The sequence below is a fragment of the Rattus norvegicus genome, chromosome 15 (assembly GCF_036323735.1).
Source record: "Rattus norvegicus strain BN/NHsdMcwi chromosome 15, GRCr8, whole genome shotgun sequence".
Taxonomy (NCBI): Eukaryota; Metazoa; Chordata; class Mammalia; order Rodentia; family Muridae; genus Rattus; species Rattus norvegicus.
The window spans coordinates 44,022,607-44,045,717 of NC_086033.1; the positions used below are offsets into that span (position 1 = coordinate 44,022,607).

Consider the following 23,111-nt stretch of genomic DNA (forward strand, 5'->3'; position numbering starts at 1 on the left):
ACAACAGACATGTGTGTGTGTGTGTGTGTGTGTGTGTGTGTGTGTGTGTGTGTGTATTTCTCACTGGTCTGGAGGCTAGGAGGCCACGGTCAAAGAGATGGATATTCAGTGTCTGGGGAATGTTCACTTCCTGGTTCACAGTGTGATGGCCATTTTCTCCCTGGGTCCACATGCGATGGAAAGGGGGTGGGCTGTCCAGAATATGTTTCGTAAGTGTTTTAATCCTATTCGTAAGGGCTCTACCCTCAGGGCTTAATCACAATAATCCTACCTCCTAAAACCTTTGCCTCAGGGACTCTGACTTCAACTTACGGATTTTTTTCACTAATATTAAACTTATACTTCAGTTTTAAGTCTCCAGGCTCTTTTGTAAACAAAAAGTCTTTTTAGTGCTAAATGAGAACATAATCTTCTTACAGACATTCAAAATGACTTTAATCAGAGCTGCATTAGTAAAATTCTTACAAACCACCTTCAAGAAAACATTAAAAACAAAAACCAGCCAACAAGACCAGGTCGCTTTAATCCCTGAGACTCAGAGATGGTTTCATGTATGTAAATCACTGTTGTAATTTACCACCTAAGAGACTCGAGGACAGAAATCACATGATCATCTCACCAGATGCAGGAAAAGTTCTTTAACAAAACCCAACATCTCTTCATGATGAAATCCTGGCGAGTCTAGGGTGATAGGGACATATCTTTTTTTTTTTTTTCTTTTTCTTTTTTTTCCGGAGCTGGGGACCGAACCCAGGGCCTTGCATTTGCTAGGCAAGCGCTCTACCACTGAGCTAAATCCCCAACCCCGAGTACGTTTATTGAGTAAGAAACTTTTGTGGATCCGGGAGGAGTTAGGAGTTGTGGGTAAATTTGATCATAACACATTGAGTGAAATTCTCAAAAAAAAAAAAAAACTGTTTAAAAACAAACTTTAACTTTTTTAGGACATGAGGATGGTTTTGTTTTTTTAGGACATTTCTTGGTCTGGCCTTGTGCTGGGAACTGTTTTTAAACCAGCTGTTTAAAACAAAACAAAACAGTAGCACTTCACCCTTCTGATTTGCATTATGTGCTCTATGGGGGAGCTCTAGACACCGCCAGCATCGCCAGTGTATCTACTACTCAGAGTGGGGGTGGGGGAGCCTGTGACAGCCAGACCTCCAGGAGCAGGAACACGGTGGTTCCAGTTACCAGTGACAACAATGCATATTTTTGTGCTTTCAGTGTTTGGTTCTGGGAGTTGCCCAGGGCCTCACACACGCTAAGCCACACCCCGATGCTGAGCCCCACCCCCAGTCCCGTATTACTTATAAAACATTCAAAAAGGATCCTCTTCTGCATGCCTACATTTGAATAATTTTCACTATGCATTTCCTGCTATAATTGAAAATTTAATTTCACAGTTAAGAGAGTATTGTCCAGATATCAGTTTCCTTGTGGCCTTGCTAAGAGTGGACAGCTGGCAATAGGAATCATTTTAGCTGGGGAGGTGTCTTATTGGTAAAGTCCTTACTCTGCAAATAGGAGATCCTAGTTTCAGATCCCCAGCACCCACATAAAAAACTGAGTGTAGTAGTGGGTGCCTGAATTCCTGGTGCTGGAAGGCAGAGTAGGAGGTGGCTTGAGGCATGCTGGCAACCACGATACCGGAATCTGTGACTCAACTGATAGTGGTCACAACTGTAATCATAAGTGTAATTGCACCAATGTGGAAAGTAATTAAGGAAAATACTAAACATGGACCTCTGACCTCAATATGCATGTGTACATGCACACACACATGCATGCACGTACGCACGCGGGCACACACGTGTGCACACACACATACACTTCATGTCTGTTCCTTGAGGCACGCAGTGAGTTTGCTGTGAGTTCCCTCGGGGCTTCTGTGGTGCTTCTTTCGACATACCTGACCTATTCTGCTCTCTACGTGTCTCCCTCGCTGCAGAGGAAACTGCCAGCTGACTCTAAGGTTCTGGAAGCCTCGGATCTGGTGTACACAGTCAGTGCCCATGAGTACTGGCAGCAGGCCCTCCTTACTGAGGAAGAAAGTGGTAATTTCTATTTTTTAACCTCAACCACTAACATTTGAAAGAATAAGCTTGGCACGCTAAGCATCCTGCTCTAGAATTTTTCTTGCCATAGCAAAGTTTCATTCCCACTTAACTACAGTTTCTAATCCTATTAGCATGTATTATGTGCTATGTGTGTATGTGTGTGTATAATTTTTTCCTCCTTGCATTGTTGCGTGTCTGAGACCAAAATTTTTCTCTCATCCAAATTTTACCAGAGTTAGTAAAAGTCAAGGCATTGGGTTCTCATTTCCTTGGTGTATTGCTTGTGATTCTTCAATTACCCATAGTTAACAAATGTATTTTGGATGTATGTCTGTAAGGCAGAGAAATTAGAAGGCCATGATTCCTTTCTCTGCATAATTTTGAGTCTAAATGAGGAGCAAATAATCCCCCATGTGCAAAGATGAAAGGGAAAACCAGACTTCAAGAGTATGTTGGCCCTGAGCACAAAGGAAAGCTGAGAATCCTGAGGCCCATGTGTGTCCGAGGGCTCTTGGTATTTAGATGAGGGTTCAAGTTGGGTTTTGGCCTAAAACTAACAGGGATTATGTCTACACAGATGTATACATGGGTGAATGAATGGTGCTTAAGGAGCAGAAGTATGACACGTTCCCCAAATCAGGATTGTCACAAATGTTTCAACATTATTTGTGCTGGTTTTAAATTCCAGAGATCCCCAAGTTAAGAGAATATATTAGGAAAAGGCTCTTGGACAAGAAGAGGAGGCTGGTGACCAAGTACGTCACTGAAGCCTTTGGCCTATTGCTTCTCACAGACACTTTCAACTCTGAGGAAAACCTGCTGGTAAGGAAGGCCCCTGGGCTGTCCCACACTCTGCCTGCGCAGCTGTTAAGTTAGAAAAGCCCCTGGGTTGTCTTACATTCTGCCTGCACAGGTGTAAGTTAGGAAGACACCCCCTCCCCCCGGGCTGTCTCATACTCTGCCCGCACAGGTATAAGTTAGGAAGACCACTGGGCTGTCCTACACTCTGCCTGAGCAGGTGTAAGTTAAGAAGGCCTCAGGGTTGTCTTACATTCTGCCTGCACAGGTGTAAGTTAGGAAGACCTCTAGGCTGTCCCACACTCTGCCTGCGCAGGTGTAAGTTAGGAAGGCCCCTGGGTTGTCCTACACTCTGCCTGCGCAGGTGTTAGTTAGGAAGGCCCCTGAGTTGTCTTACATTTTGCCTGCACAGGTGTAAGTTAGGAAGACACCCCCCCCCCCCCTCACCCCGGGCTGTCTCATACTCTGCCTGCACAGGTATAAGTTAGAAGACACTCCTGGGCTGTCCCACATTCTGCCCGAGCAGGTGTAAGTTAGGAAGAGACCCCTCCACCCCCAACCCCCGGGCTGTCTCACACTCCGCCGGTGCAGATGTAAGTTAGGAAGACCACTGGGCTGTCCTACACTCTGCCTGAGCAGGTGTAAGTTAGGAAGACCCCTAGGCTGTTCCACACTCTGCCTGCACAGGTGTAAGTTAGGAAGGCCCCTGGGTTGTCTTACATTCTGCCTGCACAGGTGTAAGTTAGGAAGACACCCCCGATCCCCAACCCCCGGCTGTCTCACACTCTGCCTGAGCAGGTGTAAGTTAGGAAGACCCCTGGGTTGTCCCACACTCTGCCTGAGCAGGTGTAAGTTAGGAAGACCCCTGGGCTGCCCCACACTCTGCCTGCGCAGGTGTAAGTTAGGAAGGCCCCTGGGTTCTCTTACATTCTTCCTGGGTAGGTGTTATAGTTAACTCAGTTTTGACACACCTGGGAAGACAAAACCTCAACTATGGAAGTGCCTCCATCAGACTTTCCGGTTGGTATGTCTGGTGGAGGGATTTTCTTGATGTAGGGAGGTATCAGCCTACTGTGGGCATTTCCGTCCCTGGGCGGGTAAGCATAGGCTGTATAAGAAAGGTAGCGTTGTAAGCCAGATGGAGCAAACTAGGCTGCCACATTCCTTCAATGTCTCTGCTACAGTTTCTGCCTTGAATTCCTGCCTCAGCTTCCCTTCGTGATGGACCGTAACCTTTAATATAAATAAATTGTTTCCTTCTCTGACTGGTCATGATTATCGCAGGAGACGATGACAAACCTGGATAATAGGGCATCCCCCTTTTACACACCAGAAAGTTGACTTAGGATATCTTGAAAAGCCTTTAGAGTCTAGAAGAAAATGACAACAAAAAGATGAAAAAACGTAACATTTAGGTAAAAGAGAAAGGAAGACTTTACCTGGACAGATGTATTGAAAGGAAACTGTGACAGTACTTGGATATTTGGCATTTCTCCTGAGACTTGAACAAGATGGGATGTGTTTAAATGATGACTGGGATTACTTGGCTTATAGACAATCTAGTGGGCTACAGACAAGCCTTTATTGTCTCAGAGATGATCCTTACAGTCCAAAAGATTCCTTCATCTGCCTGTGGATTTCCTTTGTGTCCTGGTACACTGCAAAGTCCATGTTCCAATGCAAGGAAAGGAAGGGGGCTTTGGAGGTTAGAGAGATTGTGAGGACACAGAGGCAGATAACAACTACTGATTTACTCTAGATGAAGGCTGCTAGGCAGGTACCGTGGCACACACAGACACATGTGTAAACTGGCTCACAGACCACATGGAGGTAGACTGACTGATGAACATGGAATGACAAAGGCAAAGATTTGGGCTTCTGACCTCAAGGTCATATTCATATAGAATCACACAGAAGAAAAATTCTGCCCCAAATAATTATATAATGGATTATATATGATTTATGGGTTCCAGATATCCAGGTATCAGCCATTTTGTGCTGACTCTTTGCCCCCTGGATGTCCATGCTTTAGCTAATTCATACAAGATATCCATGTTAGTGCCATGTTGTGTAAACCTTAACTGGCCCTTGGTGGCTTCTTTTCCCAAGTTGCTCTCAGAATCTCAGTCTGTATTAATTACTTTCCTTGTTGCTGTTATAAAACACCCATCAGGGAAAAACAACCAAACGAACGAACCAACCTTAGGAAGGTTTATTTTGCTCACAGTTCAGGGCACAGTCTGCCATGGTGGTGGGCTGCTTGCAGCTCAGCTTGATCACATTCTGGGGACCAAATAGGTAACAGGGAGCTCTGAGAAGATGGGAGGCTATCCTATAGCTCTTAAGGTCCACTTCTGATGACGTAGGATCCTGTGTGTATCACCTAGGCCCCATGTCCAAAGGGTTCCACAGTCTCCCCAAACAGTGCCACCAGGTGGAGATGAGTGGTTCACACACACAGGCCTGTCGGGGAACATTTCACATTTGAACGTAACAGAAGTGGAGTAACACCATGAAGGGAAGGGGATTGGTGTAGAGGCATTTTGGCAAATTTAAACATTTGTCTTCCCAGTCTAGAATGCAGACCTGTGGAATGTCTATTTAAAATTATGTTTCGTCACAGAAATGGACAGGTTTCTCTTTAATAAGATGACTTCCCTCACCCCAACAGTGAAGACTGCCAAAATAAAGAGTTGGAGACGTAGGGAGAAAAATAAGTCCCTACACCCAATTGCTAACTACACTGTTTCTTTCTAAGAGACTGAGTATTCAGGCATCAGCAAGACTGTATATGAAAACAGAACCCAGACTCACACCCTACTGTAAAGTGTCAGCAAAGCAGCCCCTACCACCATACCCCACCCAGGAAGCTAGTCTTCTGTCTCCAAGTCTGAAGACTCGCACAGGAGATCAGACTGCTATCTCTGGTAACAATCTGGATAGTTGGACAATAACTTCTGTAGCAGTTCCAAGTGGCCAGGGCTTGATGACTAATTTCCCTAACTAGCCAGAGAAAGCCAATTATGAATCTTTAACTAAGCACAGGGAGAGGGGTTCCATCAGTAGTAGTTCTGAGTAGACAGCATTTGCTTTTCTCACTTGGTTGATCTTTGTCTATTTCCATACTTAGGTTTGTCTATCAGATCTACAGGATCAAGTCATCTGACTTTTTTTTTTTTTTTTAACTGGGAAAGAGAGGGACTAAGTAGGCTCTTGGGAAAGGTTCTGGAGCTGGTCCAGACCTGGGGAAACTAAGGCAGGGATGAGCCTGACAGGTGACAAGATGGCAGAGACAGGAAATCCAACCTCAATGTGGAAATAAGCAGGGCAGAAAGTTGGCCAATGACTGATTTGAAAGAGCCTATAGAGGGGATTGGACGCGGCTGCCTTTGTCTCTTTGTCATTTTTCTTTGACTGTGTTTTGTTTTGGCTGCATGAGATAAAACACAGCAAAGCTCCTGGCATCCAAGACTCTTTTTCTTTTCTGATTTGACTGATGTCCTCCGAAACGGCTGGGGAAGGGTTTGACCTTCCAGTTTCCTTGAAAAAGCTCTGCGGGGTGAAATCTGCCTTTTTGCCCAACACAAGATTGCTTTTGGAAGTGCCTGTGGAAAATGAATCAAACGTGATGCTGTGGGTGGGTGGTTTGTTTTACAAACACAAGGACAAGGTATTTTGGGAAATGTCCCGTCCCTGTTTGCTGGTCTTTGCCCACTCTGGGGTGCAGCCCCTTGGCTCATCCTTACCTTCAAACCTAAGCCATGCAACACCCAGGAGCAGAGGCTGATGAGACTGTCCCTGAGGGAGGTCTGAAGGAATCACAGTGGCTTTCCTCAAAATTCCTTGGCCTCCGATATTGGTCTTAGTTCTTTGATGGAAAATTGGAAGACAAGTTCTGTCTGTGCCTTTGGATTCCTGAACAAGAAAGAAACCAACTTTCATCGTTTTCTTGTCAAGTTTGTGTTTCTAACACAAAGTTTGGATGGGGGAAGGGGGTGATTGGTGATTTTAAATGAAGTAACTAATTCTAGGATAATAGGAAGTTGGCCATGACATTTCACTGTTGAATGAGCCCTGGACTCCCATAGGAAGTCCCAGTTTCTCTCTTACTGTTCCTTACATCTAACATGTTTCAGCAGGAATTTGTTCTCAGAAAATGCATTCTTACCAACCTTTGTTGTTGTGTGAACCTTTCAGTATGTCTCTTCATGAACAGACATGGACATCTCCTCCACACCTAGGCCCTGTCATTATCATTGTGTTAGAAGGTCCCTAGCACCACCTATGCAGTCCATTGCTGCATAAACCATCGTCATGTAATGCATGCCTGGGCATGTTCTTCCTCCTCACTCTGCAGCATTCTTCTGAGAAAATGGGATCATGGCCTTATTCATGTGCTCTTACAGCTCCGCTGTTCAAAGGTTCAGAGAGGATCAGTTCACTTGGAGGCTAAGTAGGAATGCAGAATCTTAGCCCTTCAGATTTTCAGACTGAAGTCTGAGAAATACTACCCTCGAAAACTGCTTTGTGTAACTCAAAGACCCTTAAATGTTTGTCGGTTCAGATGGCATTGAGAAAACGTGTTTTCTTTTAAAACTCTGTTATGTTTATTTTGGTATGTGTTAACTATACATGCTGTTTCATTATGATTTCCCACATATGTATTATGGTCATAGTCACCCCCATGCCCTGTCTTGTCTCTACCCTCTCCTGTGCCCTGGAAACTTTGTTCTCAAAATAACTGAATTATTATTTAGTAAAAAAAAAAAAATGAAAGATTTCTGTGGTATGAAGAGAAACCAGAGTATAGACAATTATTCAGACTTGCTTCCCCAAATAGCCTGCTGGACCTTACACTCCAAATAAGTTGCAACAGGCATTTTTCGTTCTATTTCCCATACTAAGAAATTCAAGGAGATCTGTGCACTGAGGGTACCTTCTGGGGACAATAAGGATAATTCACTCTGGGTAAACTGCAGGCTGAAGCTTGTTTGTGCTTGTTTGTGCTGGCGAAGGGTTTCCACAGGAGCAGAGTTTAGGGATTCTGATGCTCCTGTGACCTTGTCCCTAGACTGAACAGCTGAACATGGGTGGCCTGCGGCAATTTGTGGAGGAGAAGATGGAGCTGTTGGAGAAGGCCATTGAGCAGTGCTTTGCTCGAATAGAACAGCCCCTGCGGACGGGGGTCCAGGTGGCCAGGGCATCCTACCGCCGCATCCTCGGGGCATGCCTGGTGGTGAGTAGCCTACTCAAGGGGACACACCTCTGTTCTGCAGCTTGGTCTCCAAATGAGTCTCCCACTATCTCCTTACTCTCTAGAAAGAGCTTGAAGAAAGCTAGGCATGACTGCTTACATCTATAACCTTACCACTCTGGGGGATGGCTGTGAGTTTCAGGCTAGCCTGGGCTACGTAGTAAGTTCCCAACTAATCTGGGGGAATACAGAATGAACCTCTATCTCCAAAACCCCAAATCAAGATCAATCAATCAGTCAGTCAACCAACCAACCAATCAAGCAAGCAAACGAAAGATAGTAGGGAAGACTGAAAGTTCTGTGTAGGAAATCCTCTGTATGAGAGGTGTCTGCCTGTGGCTTTTTGGGACCAGTGAAGTCTGCAGTTCAGCAGAGGCAGGGCTGGGCTTCTGGGTTTTAGTCTCATCGTTTGAGAGTGAGTTCTACTGCACACCCTGAGCAAGGCTCAAACCATTCAGTATTTCAAGCCTGTTTAGAGATTTCTTGATCGTCTATTCTGTAGAATTACCTATATGGCCTAAACATCTCCTGGCATTGGTATCATTATCAATTCTATTAGAAAGAGGGAGCAGCACCCTGCAGGCCCCTTGCTAGGCACAAACAGTTGTATCTATCAACCAGTTGTATGTGGTTTCTCAAAGATGGCGCTGTAAGTACAGGTGGAATTCTGCAAGACTAAGGTTCTGTCATATCGCACAGGCAGCCATGACAAGGTATTACAGACACAAGGGATGACTTGAGCAACAGGTACAGCTCAGGAAGCTGGAAGTTTTGGGTCAGGTGTTAGCAGTGTTTGGTGAGGTCCATTTCCTTGACCTGGAGACAGTGGCCTGCTCATAGTGCTTTTATACCCCCGCCCCCCCCCTCTCTCTCTCTGTGTGTGTGTGTGTGTGTGTGTGTGTGTGTGTGTGTGTGATGTACTCCTAGTATCTCTCTCATAAGGACACCTAACCTATTGAGTTTGGGCTTCACTTTTGTGACCTCACTTAGCCTTAATGGCTTCCTTAAATAAGATCTCTAAATACAGTAACATTGGTTCTTAGGACTTTAACACCTAGGCTTTGGAAGGATGACAACATAACTGATGGTTCGGTCCATTAAGGAGTGGTGGTGACCTATCCACGTGGCAGGATGAGATGGGAGACTCGGATAATATGTTGTCGTATCTGTTTTTAAAATGACTTTGAATGTTGGGACATTAACAATAAAATATGTGGCAAGACCATGAGCCTCCTATGTAAAGAGGCCTCAGCAAACACTGCCAACATGTGACCCTGAACTTCTATCACCCAGCTGTGGCAAAAAGCCAGCATACTGTGCCAGCTAGGACCCTTGGAAACATATTCTCCTACCTTATTCAGGTAACTCTAACACCAGTCAAACCTGATTAGCCCAAGGAAAAGTCCTGGGCCTGCAGCATTAGCCAAACCCTCCCCAAAGGAGAGATGATAGGCATTTACTCTTGTTTTAAGTCCCCCGTCTCAGTACATTCAGGCACTCTGTTTCCTAGCAAGGTTTCTATTTCTTTGTAGAATAAGTCAGGTTGTAAGAGGTAAGTGACTGAATAGTGCTAGCAGATAAAGTCATGTGGGAAAGGCACCTCCTTCAGACACACTGTTTGCAGAAAAAGAAGGTTGCCAGCCACCTGCAGACCTCAGCAACAGTCCACCCCACCATGGCCCCTTCTATTAGTCTTTCAGTGACTTTTTCTCTGTGACGTACACCTAGCTGATAAACAATGTTCCTTTGTGGTCAGAAATTAGGGCAGTCACATACCATCACCGTCTTTTATTTAACATGGTGAAATCACCTAAAGGTCTAAAACCGAGAGAGTTGGTAAAGTGAATTATTCTGAATCTGTACCTCATGCGTTATTTTTCCTGAGGCTGTGAAGCAAGTTAATGGAGAAGAGGCTCGTCTTGGCTCACGGTTTAGAGAGCACAGTCCAGCATGGGAAGGAAGACGTGGGGCTAGCACATCTCTTTTGATGATGGTGGTGGGAGCTTGCAGTGTGGCTTTTTCACACCTTGATGGATCAGGAACCAGAAGCAGATATCACTTTGGAGTGATCCATTTTTGTTAGCTTGGCTACATGTCTGAGAGGTTGTACAACCTCCTCAGATAACACCACCTGCTGAAGGCCAAGTGTTCAAACAAGTGAGCCTGTTAGGGCTGTTGCACATGCAAAGAATATGCAATACATGGTGACTAAAACACTTTTGCAATGTATTTGATATTATGCCATATAATATCATCTATTATATCATACTATGCAGCTATTCTCTTAAAATAAATCATTGTTTAAAGCTCGTGGTGTCCTCTACTGTACTTTTAGCAAACACACTTTTATTGTCTGTTATTGATCACTATCGTATTTCATTAAATATTCAACAAAATTTGTACTCTTCCTTAGGGATTTTAAGACATATGCTTACTGTTAGTTCATTTTTTTTCAACTTATGCCATGATTGCTTATTTTACAAATAACTGTCATTCATTCCTTGAATCACTCACTGTAAGAGGCAGACATAAAGATGGGCAAGATCTGGGACTGAGCTCAGCAAGCAAATTAGAAGCTGGCATTAGAGGCTAGCATTAGAGGCTGGCATTAGAGGCTGACATTAGAGGCTGGCATTAGAGGCTAACATTAGAGGCTGGCATTAGAGGCTGGCATTAGAGGCTGACATTAGAGGCTGGCATTAGAGGCTGGCATTAGAGACTGGCATTAGAGGCTGGCATTAGAGGCTGACATTAGAGGCTGGCATTAGAGACTGACATTAGAAGCTAACATTAGAGGCTGGCAGTAGAGGCTGACATTAGAGGTTGACATTAGAGGCTGGCATTAGAGGCTGGCATTAGAGGCTGGCATTAGAGTCTGACATTAGAGACTGACAATAGAGACTGGCAAGGGAGGAGACTGCAAATCAAAGTTTGTCTGGAAAGGTGAATTAATATATTGGTGTCAAAATACTTGGTAATACAAACTTAAGGAAGGGAGGGCTTTGTTTGGCTCACAGTTTGAGGGTACAACCCATCATGGCAGGGAAGGCGTGGCTGCAGGAGTGTGAGGCAGCTGGTCACATTGAATCTGCAGCCAAGCAGAGAGACATGGATGCTGGTGTCCTGCTTGCCTTCTCCTTTGTGTTTGTTCTGAGACCACAGTTGATAGAATGGTGTCACCCACATTTAGTGCTGATCTTCCCACCTTAGTTAACTCAATCTAGAGTTATATTAAGCATGCTCAGAGTTTTGTGTCCTTAGTGATTCTAGATTCTATCGAATTGATGATCAGTATGAATCATCAGAGTTTGTGATTGATGTGAGCCTGAGACCCTTTGGAAGCCCAGGCAGGAGTTTCCAGTCACCCTAGAGATTCGACCATGATTGGTCAGTGGCTTAAGGACATGTTTAAAGACTAAGTTGTCTCTATTTCCACTCCATAGTTCCTAGTAATGGCCTTTGACCAGTGACAATGAGAATTTGACCCTATGGCTTTCTAGTTAATTCCCACTGACTTGCTAATTTATTGTTTAATTGTCTAGAGGAGCAGAGGAAACCAAGGTTTTCACCAGACCCTGAAAGCTGTTTGCCTGAAAAATGGCGTCTATGCCTCCAGGACTCTGGCCAGAATCGACCTGAATGAAGCCCTGTCTCAGCCCATCTATGACCAGATCGACCCTGTATTCGGAGGCATTTTTAGGTAAAGAATCTTTCATCTTACTCTCTCATTAATACACATCTGTGGGACATCAAGCCAGTCTCAGATTTAGGAATTTATTTTTTTGGCTCTGGAAGTGTAAAGAGTAGCTGGTTATTTGAGATGGAAAGCTTAGCTTCTGGCAAAACACAAAAGCCATCTTGGTTTGGTTTACTTAAAAATTTCCCATGGTGACCTGGAGTACAGATGGAGATGTTTCTTCCAGACTAATATTATGATTACCATTATTTTTCAAATATCTCCTACATGCAGCAGGGGATTCGTTTTCTTAGGGATCTGAGCCCTGAGACAGGGTATTTTGATTGGAGAGTGTGGAATAAAACAAGCACCAGGCTTTCAGAACTTTCCCTGAGTGTGAAAAGAAAGCGGTCCCGGGAGGATGCTGTCTGCTTCTGCTGTGTGCATGCTCCTGAACGAGTTGTAGGCATGGTCCCTTCCCCCTGCCCATTCATCCCCTGACCTTTAACTCTTTCCTCCATCAACAGAAATATGCTCCCCAGATTCCCAGTACAGCATTCTGTCCCCGAACATCCCTACCAGTCTTTAAACGTTGAGTCATTCCATACCATCTCCTACACCACCCCATCACAGAGACTTAGAACAGCTTTCAGTACAGCCAACTCTGTGGTGCTGATAGGCATGTGTTTGCATTGTCAAATGCTTCTTGAACTCTACAGAGTGGCTTTGGTCCTTTACACACAAACAGGCAGACCATGAAGAACTGTCACCATTTCATGGAAAAACTCAAGGATTCAAAGCCAAGGGTCTCTTCTCTGTAGCCTGCTGCTTCTTCTTTCTCAGATATTCTGAAGGGGATAACCTCTTCTTTTCACTCCCCTTCATCCCTCCCACCCTGAAGGCTCAAAGCCCCACCTTCCCTGATGCAGGCACTAGCAGTTGACAGTGAGTTTTAAGGTGAGCCTGGCCTTTGCTTCTTATTAGTTGTGTTATCTCTTGCATTCCAACCCTCCCCTCTGTACCCCAATTTTCTCGTCTATGACAGACACCATCACACTGACTACATAGGCCTTGAGGCCAAAAACCTTGAATAGCCCAGTGCCTGGCACACTATGGGGATCCGATGACTGCTAGCTTGCATCAGCTTTTCTCTTTAAAACAATAGAGGGTAATCAGCTTGCCTCATGCTCACCTTGTCTGTACAGTCGCCACCATGGTCACTTAACCTACTATACTGCTTTCTTCTGTAGGGATGGGAAGCCCACTGCCCCTGCTCTGATGCAGCACATAGATGCTTTCAAGCAGTCCCTGGAGAAGAGAATGGCAGAGATTGGGGTTAGAAGTGGCTGGAAACATGATGGCTACAAGAGAAGCTTCCTGATCCAGGAGGTATGTTCCTCAGAGAGGATGGCGAAGAGGAGCCATGGAGGGATAGGGATGGGAGAAGAGGTCCTAAAGCCACCATGGAGGCAGAGGACACCGAGGTAAGCTTTGTTCCATGGAGAAGCAATGAATAGGAGCACCCAAGGTGGTAAAGTACCTCAGACCCCAGAATATTCACAGAATACTTAAGTGTATAAAAATGTGCATCCCATAATAAGATGGTCATTTGCTGCTCCATCATTTCTGCCAGTTTCATGAAGGAGCCAAAGAAGCAAAGCTTAAAGTCAGCCTTTATTATTATTACTATCATCATCATCATCATCATCATCATCATCATCATCATCATCATCATCACCACCACCACTACCACCACCACCACCACCACCACCATCATCACCATCATTATCATCATTGTTGCTATTCCTATTATCATCATTATTACTTTAGGTCATTTGCTAGCGTTGACAACTCCAGGCTCTTGTCTGTGACTCACTTTCTTCCAGGCCTAGCTGGAATCACATGGCTATACTAGGAATCACACTGGCATCCCTGGTCATCTCAAAGGCTTCCTAGATGTATGCTCTAGTTAGGATGACTTACGGGGTGGGTGGTTTGTAGAGTCTAGGTTCTATGGGACTCCTTTAGGGAATAACAATCCTCTGGGTAGAGCCCTTACGCACGAGGAGCTGGCAGCTGGCCGTGACATGAGGGTGGCTGTATGAGTTACTCTCCCCCATCAAATCCCAACAGGGCAAGTTAAGGAATGAAGGGTTTATCTTGGCTCACAGTCTGAGGGTGCAGTCCACTGAGGGGAAGTGATGGAGGCAGCTACTCACATTACACCCACATTCAGGAAGCAGTGGGTGCTGAATATGGGTTGTAAACTTGTTTTTTGTTGTTGTTGTTGGTTTTTTTTTTTTTTTTTTTTTTTTTTGGTGTAGTCTGGGACACCACTCAGTGGAGTTGTGCTACCCACATTCGATATATGACTTATATAGATCAGCTAGTATATAGATCATATAGATATGACCCCTCACAGACATGCCCAGAGACTTGTTTCCTGGGTTATTCTAGATCTGGTGGAGTCAACAATATTTGTAATCACAACAGTTGAGCCTAACGTGAGGCAGGGGAATGGGGTATTGTGCAGATAGGCACACCCGAGTACTTCTGTCAGAGGAACCATCCCAAATGGCCTCGTGTTAACATGCCTTCTCAGATAAGTGCCATCCTGGGAAGCCTGGAGAGCCACATCCTCCGAAGGAAGAGGAAGATCTATGAGTCTGTCACCAGCTCCATCCAAAATGACCTGAAGCCCTGCTATGAAGGTGGTCCCCAGGGAGGCACTTCCACTTCCTGGGTTTCTGGAACCCTCCATTTTCTATTAGCCTCCTGCTCTGCTTGCTTCTTTGTAAGAATTCACCTTTCCAATCAACTTCTGGTGACGCTCTCAACCTACATGTTGAAACAATTGCCAGGGCACAGGAATCGAGGGATGTCGTTTATCTACTTGTCGCCTGAGCCCCTGGGCTGTAGCTTAGGAAGAAGTTTTTCTGCACCTTTTTTAAATGCTCAGGGATCAACCCTCAGGCTCTTTTTGAGTTAGGGAGTGATGTCTGTAACCTGCTTGATTCAGTCAGTCCTTAGGTTTTCTGAATGGTAGTTAATCTAAATCTCGGGTGTCATTATTCAACATGTATGTATATGTCCATGTACAGGTGCTTTCCTGCTTGCTTGCTTGCCTGGTTTTTCTTCTGATACCACAGATTTCTCACCAAGTCCTGGCTGTCATGTGGCTGTGGCTAACTTTCTTTTCTTGGTCAGAGGCAGCTCAGATCACTGGCAAGAAAGCATGTGAGAGAATGAAGGACGCCATTAGGAGAGGGGTGGAGCGGCAGGTGGCCGAAGGCTTGTTTGAGAGGGCCCAAGAGAGGATGTGGCACCAGTTTCGACAACTGAAGGTATTCTGCATCTGCAGGGGGATGTCCAGCCCTGGGGAGGAGAGGTGGGAAGCCGGTACAGGACAAATAGTGGACAGCTGGACCGGGAAGAGCTGGGTACCCTCTGCACCGGGCCTAGCATATGGCCACAGTGCTCAGCGTCTCTTCTTCCCTACCACCAAGCACTGGTGCTGTGTCACAGGACTGTGACTTTAGAAACACAGCTCCTTCTGCTCTTTCCTGTGCCATCCCTCTCTGCAAAGTCATCCACAGAGCGTAAGACCGTAAGAGTTAGGTGGGTGTTCCCATCTTTATGGTCACCTAGCATGTCTGTGAGGTTGGTACCATTGTTGTATCCTCTCTATGCATTCTTTTTAATAAGGAAGATGGCTTAGCTCCATACAATTTTGATAAGCAAATGTCAGAATATGACCATAGGTCAGTGGGTAGTAGGACCTGGCACAGATTCAAGTTTGAGTCCACTTGTTTCTGGAATGGTTCCTAAAAGTCCTCTTGTACCTAAGTGTATGTGGGCAATTTCGTCTTGGTTTTAGGTCTCTTAGTTTGCTACCTTCTCCCTCCCAAGTGATAGAAGATCTTCATCTTAGTCTAGCCCCTCCCTAGCCATATGAGGCTCCCAAGGTGTCTGCCACTGTTCAGGCTTGGCTGACCTCTGTCCTGCCCACCAGAGGAAGCTAGCTAGTGGCAGCATCCCATAACTCTTCACTGACCTCCCTGAGTGGGATGGTGGATCCTGTTTCTTCCTGACTCCACCTACTTCAGGTTTAGAAACCCGTCTCTGCTGTATAAAGCGTGGAGCTTCCTTCCCTTGGACTAGGTGAGAGCTATCTTGCTTATTAGCAGCTGTTTGAGTCCAGTCAGTTAACATTGTATCACAGTCCAGAACCAACTTCCACTGAGTGTGTAGGAATTGTGTCAGAAGGTGCCCAATGAAACAGTGCCACCAAAAAGGGACCAGCACACTAGCCATGTGTACATGTGAGTGCAAAAAAGAAACAGAAAGGAAAGAACATGACTGCTCCTAAGTATGGTTTGGGAGGAAGTATGTTACAGACGTGGGAGAGCATAGGCAGAGGCAGGGACATCTGGGAGAGTCCACAGTGGTCATGACCCTGAGCCATGTGAGGAGAAGGAGAAGGAGAAGGAGAAGGAGAAGGAGGGGAACCAGCAACAAGGTGGCCCAAAGGAGAGTAGACAAATAGATCAGGTAAAGTAATTGGATTATATAGGGAAGGGTAGCTTGGGGAAGGACAACCTAGCCCCTGGGCTGAAGAATTTAGGGCAGGGGGAGAAGTATGCCAGTCAGGAGGGCCCTGAGGCATTGCGGTAGATAGCGACTCAGGACTCATGCAGTAGGGGCTGAGGGATGCTGGGAGAACCTTGCATCCAGGTTCACTTTGTTACATAGACATTTCAGCCATTTGTCCAGGGTTTAACCTGTAGCTTAAATTCCAGAAATGTACATAGATAATAATGGGCAAGATCATCATGTGCCTCCTCCCCCAATCTTTTTCAAAATCAAGATTATTAGTCAACCTTTAATTATTTAAATATTTTTTTATTCTACACAATGAATGGAATTTGGTTTTCTACACATTCAATGTGAGAAGAGTTCCTAATGTTTAAAACTGACCTCTGGGCTGATGAGATGGCTCAGCAAGTAGAGACACTTGCTGCCAAGCCTGGCGACCTGAGTTCAATTCCCAGGACCTACCTAGTGAGAGGAGAGAACTGACTCCTGCAAGTTGCCCTCCAATTCCATCTGTGTGCCAGGGCATGTACCACCTACCTGTGGAACGAGCTACCCAGCTAGCTAAGTGAGTAACTAAAAACAAAAGCAGATGGATTCCTTTACAGTGTTCTTACAGGCTAAAGAGCAAAATACTATTCTACTCACTGAATTGATGAATCTCTGCTAAACTGATCAACTGGGAGGCTTGCAGCTTTGTCTCCAATGAGGTAACTGCATCTGGTTTTAGGAGTTACAGCTTTCCCACTGTCTGATCTTACGGAGAATGATGCTGAGGCCAACTGAGCTTAATTAACTCTTCAAGGTAGAGGCCCTTGTTCCAGCATTGAAAAAGAGGAATAAGGGCAGGAAATGGGGAGAGCTGGCCTCAGAAGTTGAGTACACCATGGAGTCTTGGTGTTTGCCGTGGGAGACAAGAAACAGAAGAGGGAAGAAACTTATTCTAGGTGCTCAAAGGGTTGAGAGTAGCAAGAAGACATTTTTCAGGCCTTAGGGAAGAATCAGTCCTATCAAACAAGATATGCTGCTTGGAGCAATGGTAACAGACACCAACTCTGGACTCAAGCAGTAGAGGACTGTGGGTAATGATGCTGCATCGCTTCCTTAGCTCCAGATTCAGTTGGCCAACCTTCAAAAGATAGCCTGCCATGCATTCTCACAGGCAAGAAAGAGCTGCAGAGCCAGTGGGACTGCTGTCCTCTGTCCTTCTGCTAAAACTTCTGGGGTCATTAGCACACTCCCAAATGCTTCAACCTGACTTTATTCTTGGGCAACCAGATTCTGGGTCATCTCCATCTAAGGGACCAAGTGAGGTTCATTTTATATAACTCACTTTCCCTCAGGTTCTTCACCCTAACTGATCTGATGTTCTTGTCATGCAGCCTGGAATCACTGAGAAGGTCAAAGGCAGCATCACTACCATGTTAACCCTTGCTGCACCCCAGGGAGATGGACTCTACAAGGAGCTGGCTGGTAAATAGTAAAATTGTTCAATGAAAGGCAACTGTGTAGTAATCCCTGGTTGAATTTAAAGATATCAGAATGAGGCCAGGGAAGTAGTTCAGCAGTTGGGAGCATTGGCTGCTTTCCTAGAAGACCTGGGTACAACTCCCAGCACCCACGTGGCAGCTCACATCCACCGGTATCTCTAGTCTCAGGAGATCTGATGTCCTCTTTTTGACCCCCATAGTACTGCCCACATACGCTACCCACATATGCAGGCAAATCAAAAATATACATAAAAATGCATAATAAAAAATTAAAGACAAAAGATATCAAGGTGAGGATTTTTTGGACAAGTTCTGCAGACAATGACTGTAACTGTCACACCCACCAGCAAAGACAAGTACTTCAACTTGGTGGGTGCCATCTTGTGTAATTCTCCCAAGTCCTCTGAAATACTAGCTGGTGCTCCATCTTTCAGATGCAGAAAAAGAGACTCAGCCTAGGTAAGCTCACTCCCAGGTTTCCGTAGCTGGCAACTGGTAACCCACCATCTGGTTTCCACAACCCTTTCTTCCCAGTTGCTACCTCTTTAGAAAGGATTCCATCTCCTGATGATAGAGGAAAAAGATTCTCCTGATATACCAAGACCCTGAGAATGTGGCATTACCCCATCCCTGCCCACAACTGCATTGAGCGCTCCACCCTCCTAGGGCTTTTAAAAGGGTAGGCTCCTTTTAAGAGTGACCTCCCCAGAGCCATGCTGAAATAAGTCTTCAGCTGACAAAGACACTGTATGGCTTGATTGTGTTATTTGTAAAACAAGGGGATAGGATTATCCGATGATTCTAGATTTTACAAGTGACAGGGTTGCTGAGGGTTTCATCATGAGGAATTCTTGAGAGGATATTGAGTGCACATGTATGTTTGCTTCTCTGCAGATGTCCGGAATGAACAGAAAGAGATGGAAAAGCTCCACAGAAGCCTGAGGGAGGTCGCTGAAAACGCACAACTGCGGAGGGGCATGCAAGATTTCCTCCTGCGAATGTCCCCCAGCAAAGCAGGCCCCCATGGAACAAAGCTTTAGTTTAGGGAGGAGGGGCTTAGATGTAAAGAGATAAAAACAGGCCTGAGGCCAAAGAACCAGAATTATTGCTAATTTTTTTTGAAACAGAATAAAAACCATTCCTCATTATTTGGAATTTCTATATAACACAAAACTGCTACATCATTATTTCTGGTATCATAGCCAAAAGCAAAAAATAAACAAAAACCAACAAAAAATTGTTTTCCAGAGTGGACTCTTAAGCTATAAGGACAAGAATCTTATAAATCACTGAAGACAATTATATACACATTTGAAATGTCAAGTAGAAAGTTACAAAGTTCAGCCTTAGGTACCAGGTTCTATTTCCTACTTCACTAGTGATGAGACTTTGAGAAAGAGACAATATTGCCCCCCTGCAAATAAACCCGAGACCAAGGTATTTAGTTACTTTACTGTGGCTGTGATACAATACACTGGGACAAGCAACTGAAGGGTTTTATGTTCAGAGTTAAAGAGTCCATCATGGCAGGGGACCGATGGCCAGAGGAGTGCGATGTCCTGCTCACGTCACCTGCAATCAAAAAGCAGAGAGATAAACACTGGTGCTCGGTTCCCCTCTAAACAGAAGTCAGTTGGACCCCTATGTGTGCTTTGTTGGTAGGTATTTTAAAGAAAATTCCACTTCATATTGACAGCTATACAACTGGAATATAGGTGTTTTTAACTTGTCAGTTTGTTAATCCTTCAATTCTGCAGTCTTGAAGAATGGTAGTTTATTTGAAAAAAATCATTTTTTATGTATATGGACGTTTTGTCTGCATGTATTTATGTGCATCATGTATGTACCTGGTGCCTATGGAGGATAGAAGGGGACATTGTATCACCTAGAATCAGAATCACAGATGATAGTGAGCTATTATTTGGGAGTGGGAATCAAACTCGGATCCTTTTCACGAGCAACCAGTCCTCTTAACCATATTCCCAGCACCCAAGAATGGTATTCTTAAAGGCTGGTTGCTGTGTAGGAGCTGAAACAAAACTGTTGAACTTTGTTTTCAAATTCTGTTACAGTAAAAGACCAGGAAACATTTTGGAGAAGCTAAAAACTAGCCAGTGATCTTCTTAAGATGGTTCAGCATGGACCGTAAAACCATGATGGATTTATTCTTCTAGGCAAGGCCAAAGATATTACATTTGAGGAAAGATTCCTGCTATTAATATGCTTTTCCTGTTACTATTAAATATATATAACAATTGCTAGATATTAGACTACGCTTTTGAGCAGATTTCTGCAGAACAATGAAGATGTACTGTCTTGTAGTGATGCTATAAAAACAAATAGATGGTTTCTTAATTCTTAATGATGATGCTATAAGAATTCCCCAAATTATACTAGTAATTAGTAAGCCCTTTATGATAGGACTGCTATTAAAATGCCAATTCTTGCCCTCACAGACCCTCTGCTCCCTCAGCCATCTTCAAGAGAGAACCAGAACCTGTAGCAGTGAAATCCATTATTTTATCTAATGCAAAAAAAAAAAAAAGCAGGTCTTTTGTCTTTTCTCTTTTAGAAATTCTCCTTCTTCAGCTCCTAAGTTCTGTAACTTCATATGTATAGCACCACATCTGGCTTATCTTGTACTGTGAATGCATTTTTAAAGACCAGTGCGAGAGAGGAGGGACAGGAGGAGGAGAGAGTGAGAAGCCATGGCAGGTGACGTTAAGATTCTGCTCTGTGTATTTACAGGTTGTTATCAATGTTCCTAAGGGATGGATGGTACCGGGCTTTGTATGTTTAAGTGGGCAAATATATCTTACCAACTGGGTCAAAAAAAAAAAAGACCAGTGCATGATTTAATACTATTAGGTGTTTTCAAAATACTTGTTTTCAGGTTAAGCAGATATTCTAAATGTTGACACCTCTCATCACACATACCACAAACTCTTATTTCTTAATACCTTCAGCAGTGTCATCAGGAAAGGCCTGAAGTAGTTAGAAGCTGTGAAAACAAATTTAATACATTTTTTGTTTTCCCCTAAAGGTTCATCTCTTTATTGACCACAGATACTAATAGTAGTTTGAAGTAAAAGTTTCTTTTTCAAGAAAGCATCCATTCTATAATCACATATAATCAATATATTTATTCATCACTTTAAGTAAAATGGACTTCATAAAAACAGTATCAAATTAAGTTTGACATTCATTTCCAGGAGTGCTTTTCTCTGAAGTAGCAGAAGTGCTTCACCTGTGTTACATAAAGAAACTTTTTTTAAGGTTGTAAGCTCATGTTAGTGAAAAAGGCAACAATGTGAGTGTAATTTGGGGTCAATGTCTTAATGTAGCTTGTGGCCACTGCCTTAATTGCTAAGTTGCTAGTCAGGTATAGGCAGTTCCACTCTCTTTTTCTTGTACATTTTTGGTGAAAATGTTAGTCTGGAAAAGAGGACAAATGAATCCCCTTTGGTCCTTTGTTTTTACTTCTGCATATTGCAAGCATAGTCAGATTATATTATATAGAGTAACATAATACTACAATTATATAATATTATTTTAAGGCAGAGTATGATAAGTTAGAGACATAAACCCCAAAGCAACCATGAAGGGAAAAGAGCAATATATCTAGTAAGCTATTAAAGGAAATAAACAGAAACTATAAGATGTTCAAATAACACAGCAAATGTGGGGAGATAGAAAAAAAACAAATGTCACAAGCAAAAACAAAGTAACCAAATGATAGAATTAAAACCTAATTATATAATCATGATAAATGTAAATGTTATTAAAAATTTATTTAAAAGCAGAGACTATTAGATAAATATTAAAGATGTCTACAAGAAATCCAATTTAATGTAAAAGTACAAATAAGTTGAAAGTTTAAATATCAAGATTTTTTTATTGCAAGTTCATAATACTAAAAGGCACAACAATATGGGATTAGCTTGTGGTCACTGTCTTGAGTGTAGATGGGGTCACTGCCCTTGTTACTATTAAGGTTGTTATTAATATCAGGCCAGTAAATTTAAGGAGAGGAATATTATTAGGCATAAAAAGGCTTATCATATAGTGATGAAGTGGGTAACCTGTCAAGAGTACATAAAGATTCTACTTATATAGCTAATGAATCGTCACAATACAGAAAGCAAAACTTATTAAAACTAAAGGAAGAAATGGCTAAATCTACAATTATAGTTGGAAATCTCAACACTCTCTCTTGATAACTGGTAGAACAAGTGGAGAAGCACGGCAAGAACATGTAAGGCTTGAGGACTTGTCACTCAGCTTTGCTCACTAAGACATAAAACATCACATTCCATATCAAAGTGACATGCAATTCTAGTAGACATTGAGCATTGTTGAACAGACATCTATGGAGTGATAATATAAATCTCAGGAAATTTTAAAGAGTGGAAGACATGTAGACTATATTTTTGACCACAGTAAAAAGTTAGAAATCAATAACAGAAATCTGGAAAAAAAATCTCCAAATGTTTTAGAAACTAAATAATATACTTCTCAGTAATCCACAGGCCAAGTAAGCTTGTGGGCGAATCTAAGGTTTACCTCTTCCTTCTCCGCCTTAGTTCTTCTCGATTAAAATGATTTCACGGTATCCGAAGCCAAGGGTAACGCTAGCCAGAACTTTCACACCGTAGCAGGCACTGGCATTAGGGTTATTACCCACCTTAAAATGCAACAAGGAGCTGTCAGCCACGAGGTGGGATCCTCTAGCAGACTGGGACAAACAGGAAGATATGGGACATAAGGAGGCATATGGACATCTAAGAAAGAATTTCAGACTGATTTGACAACCAAGTGGCTCAAGGAGATTCTGAAATAGGGACAGGGAAGTCATGATATGGGTGGCTGGCTTAAAAGGTTAATATCATATTTTAAGAAATCTGGTATTATCTCTTCAGGTAAAGGGTGATTGATTAGCAGAGCCAGGGTACAAGACTGGGGTCCAGAAAGCATCGCAATTTTAGAGGAGACCAGGAGATGGCTCTATGAGACAGGCAGAGGTAAGCCAGAAGAAACAACGCTTTTTCAGGAAAGAGGGGTGATGTCTGTAAACCCATATCACATCTATGAATGGCAGGGAATGAGGGCATGTGGGGAGCACTGATCTGTGGCCTCTGCCTGCCAAGCCACACCCCTGGATATGCACAGCTGAGGAAAACCTTGGTCTTCAGCACTGGAGAGTACATATACAAAGCCTCTCAGGCCTCTCTCCTCTACAACAG

General features: G+C 43.7%; 1 protein-coding gene and 1 long non-coding RNA gene across 3 annotated transcripts in view; one reads left to right on the plus strand and one right to left on the minus strand.

Moving 5' to 3' along the window:
• Nuggc (nuclear GTPase, germinal center associated) overlaps nt 1-19,110 on the plus strand; it is a 44,271-nt gene extending 25,161 nt beyond the window's left edge. For both annotated transcript variants that reach the window (XM_039093929.2, XM_008770806.3), the window contains exons 11-19: nt 1,949-2,054; nt 2,746-2,879; nt 7,927-8,091; nt 11,652-11,809; nt 13,036-13,174; nt 14,388-14,496; nt 14,993-15,129; nt 17,761-17,851; nt 18,763-19,110. In XM_039093929.2, the coding sequence (XP_038949857.1) occupies nt 1,949-2,054; nt 2,746-2,879; nt 7,927-8,091; nt 11,652-11,809; nt 13,036-13,174; nt 14,388-14,496; nt 14,993-15,129; nt 17,761-17,851; nt 18,763-18,908 (1,185 nt within the window). In that variant the 3' untranslated portion in view covers nt 18,909-19,110. The remainder of the gene's footprint in view (nt 1-1,948; nt 2,055-2,745; nt 2,880-7,926; nt 8,092-11,651; nt 11,810-13,035; nt 13,175-14,387; nt 14,497-14,992; nt 15,130-17,760; nt 17,852-18,762) is intronic.
• A 192-nt stretch (nt 19,111-19,302) lies between these two features.
• LOC120097185 (uncharacterized) lies at nt 19,303-22,638 on the minus strand. The gene is made up of 2 exons (XR_005494428.2): nt 22,432-22,638; nt 19,303-19,440 (listed from the first exon to the last, which is right to left on the minus strand). It is a non-coding gene; the product is annotated as an uncharacterized LOC120097185 (long non-coding RNA).
• Between the last annotated feature and the right edge of the window lie 473 nt (nt 22,639-23,111).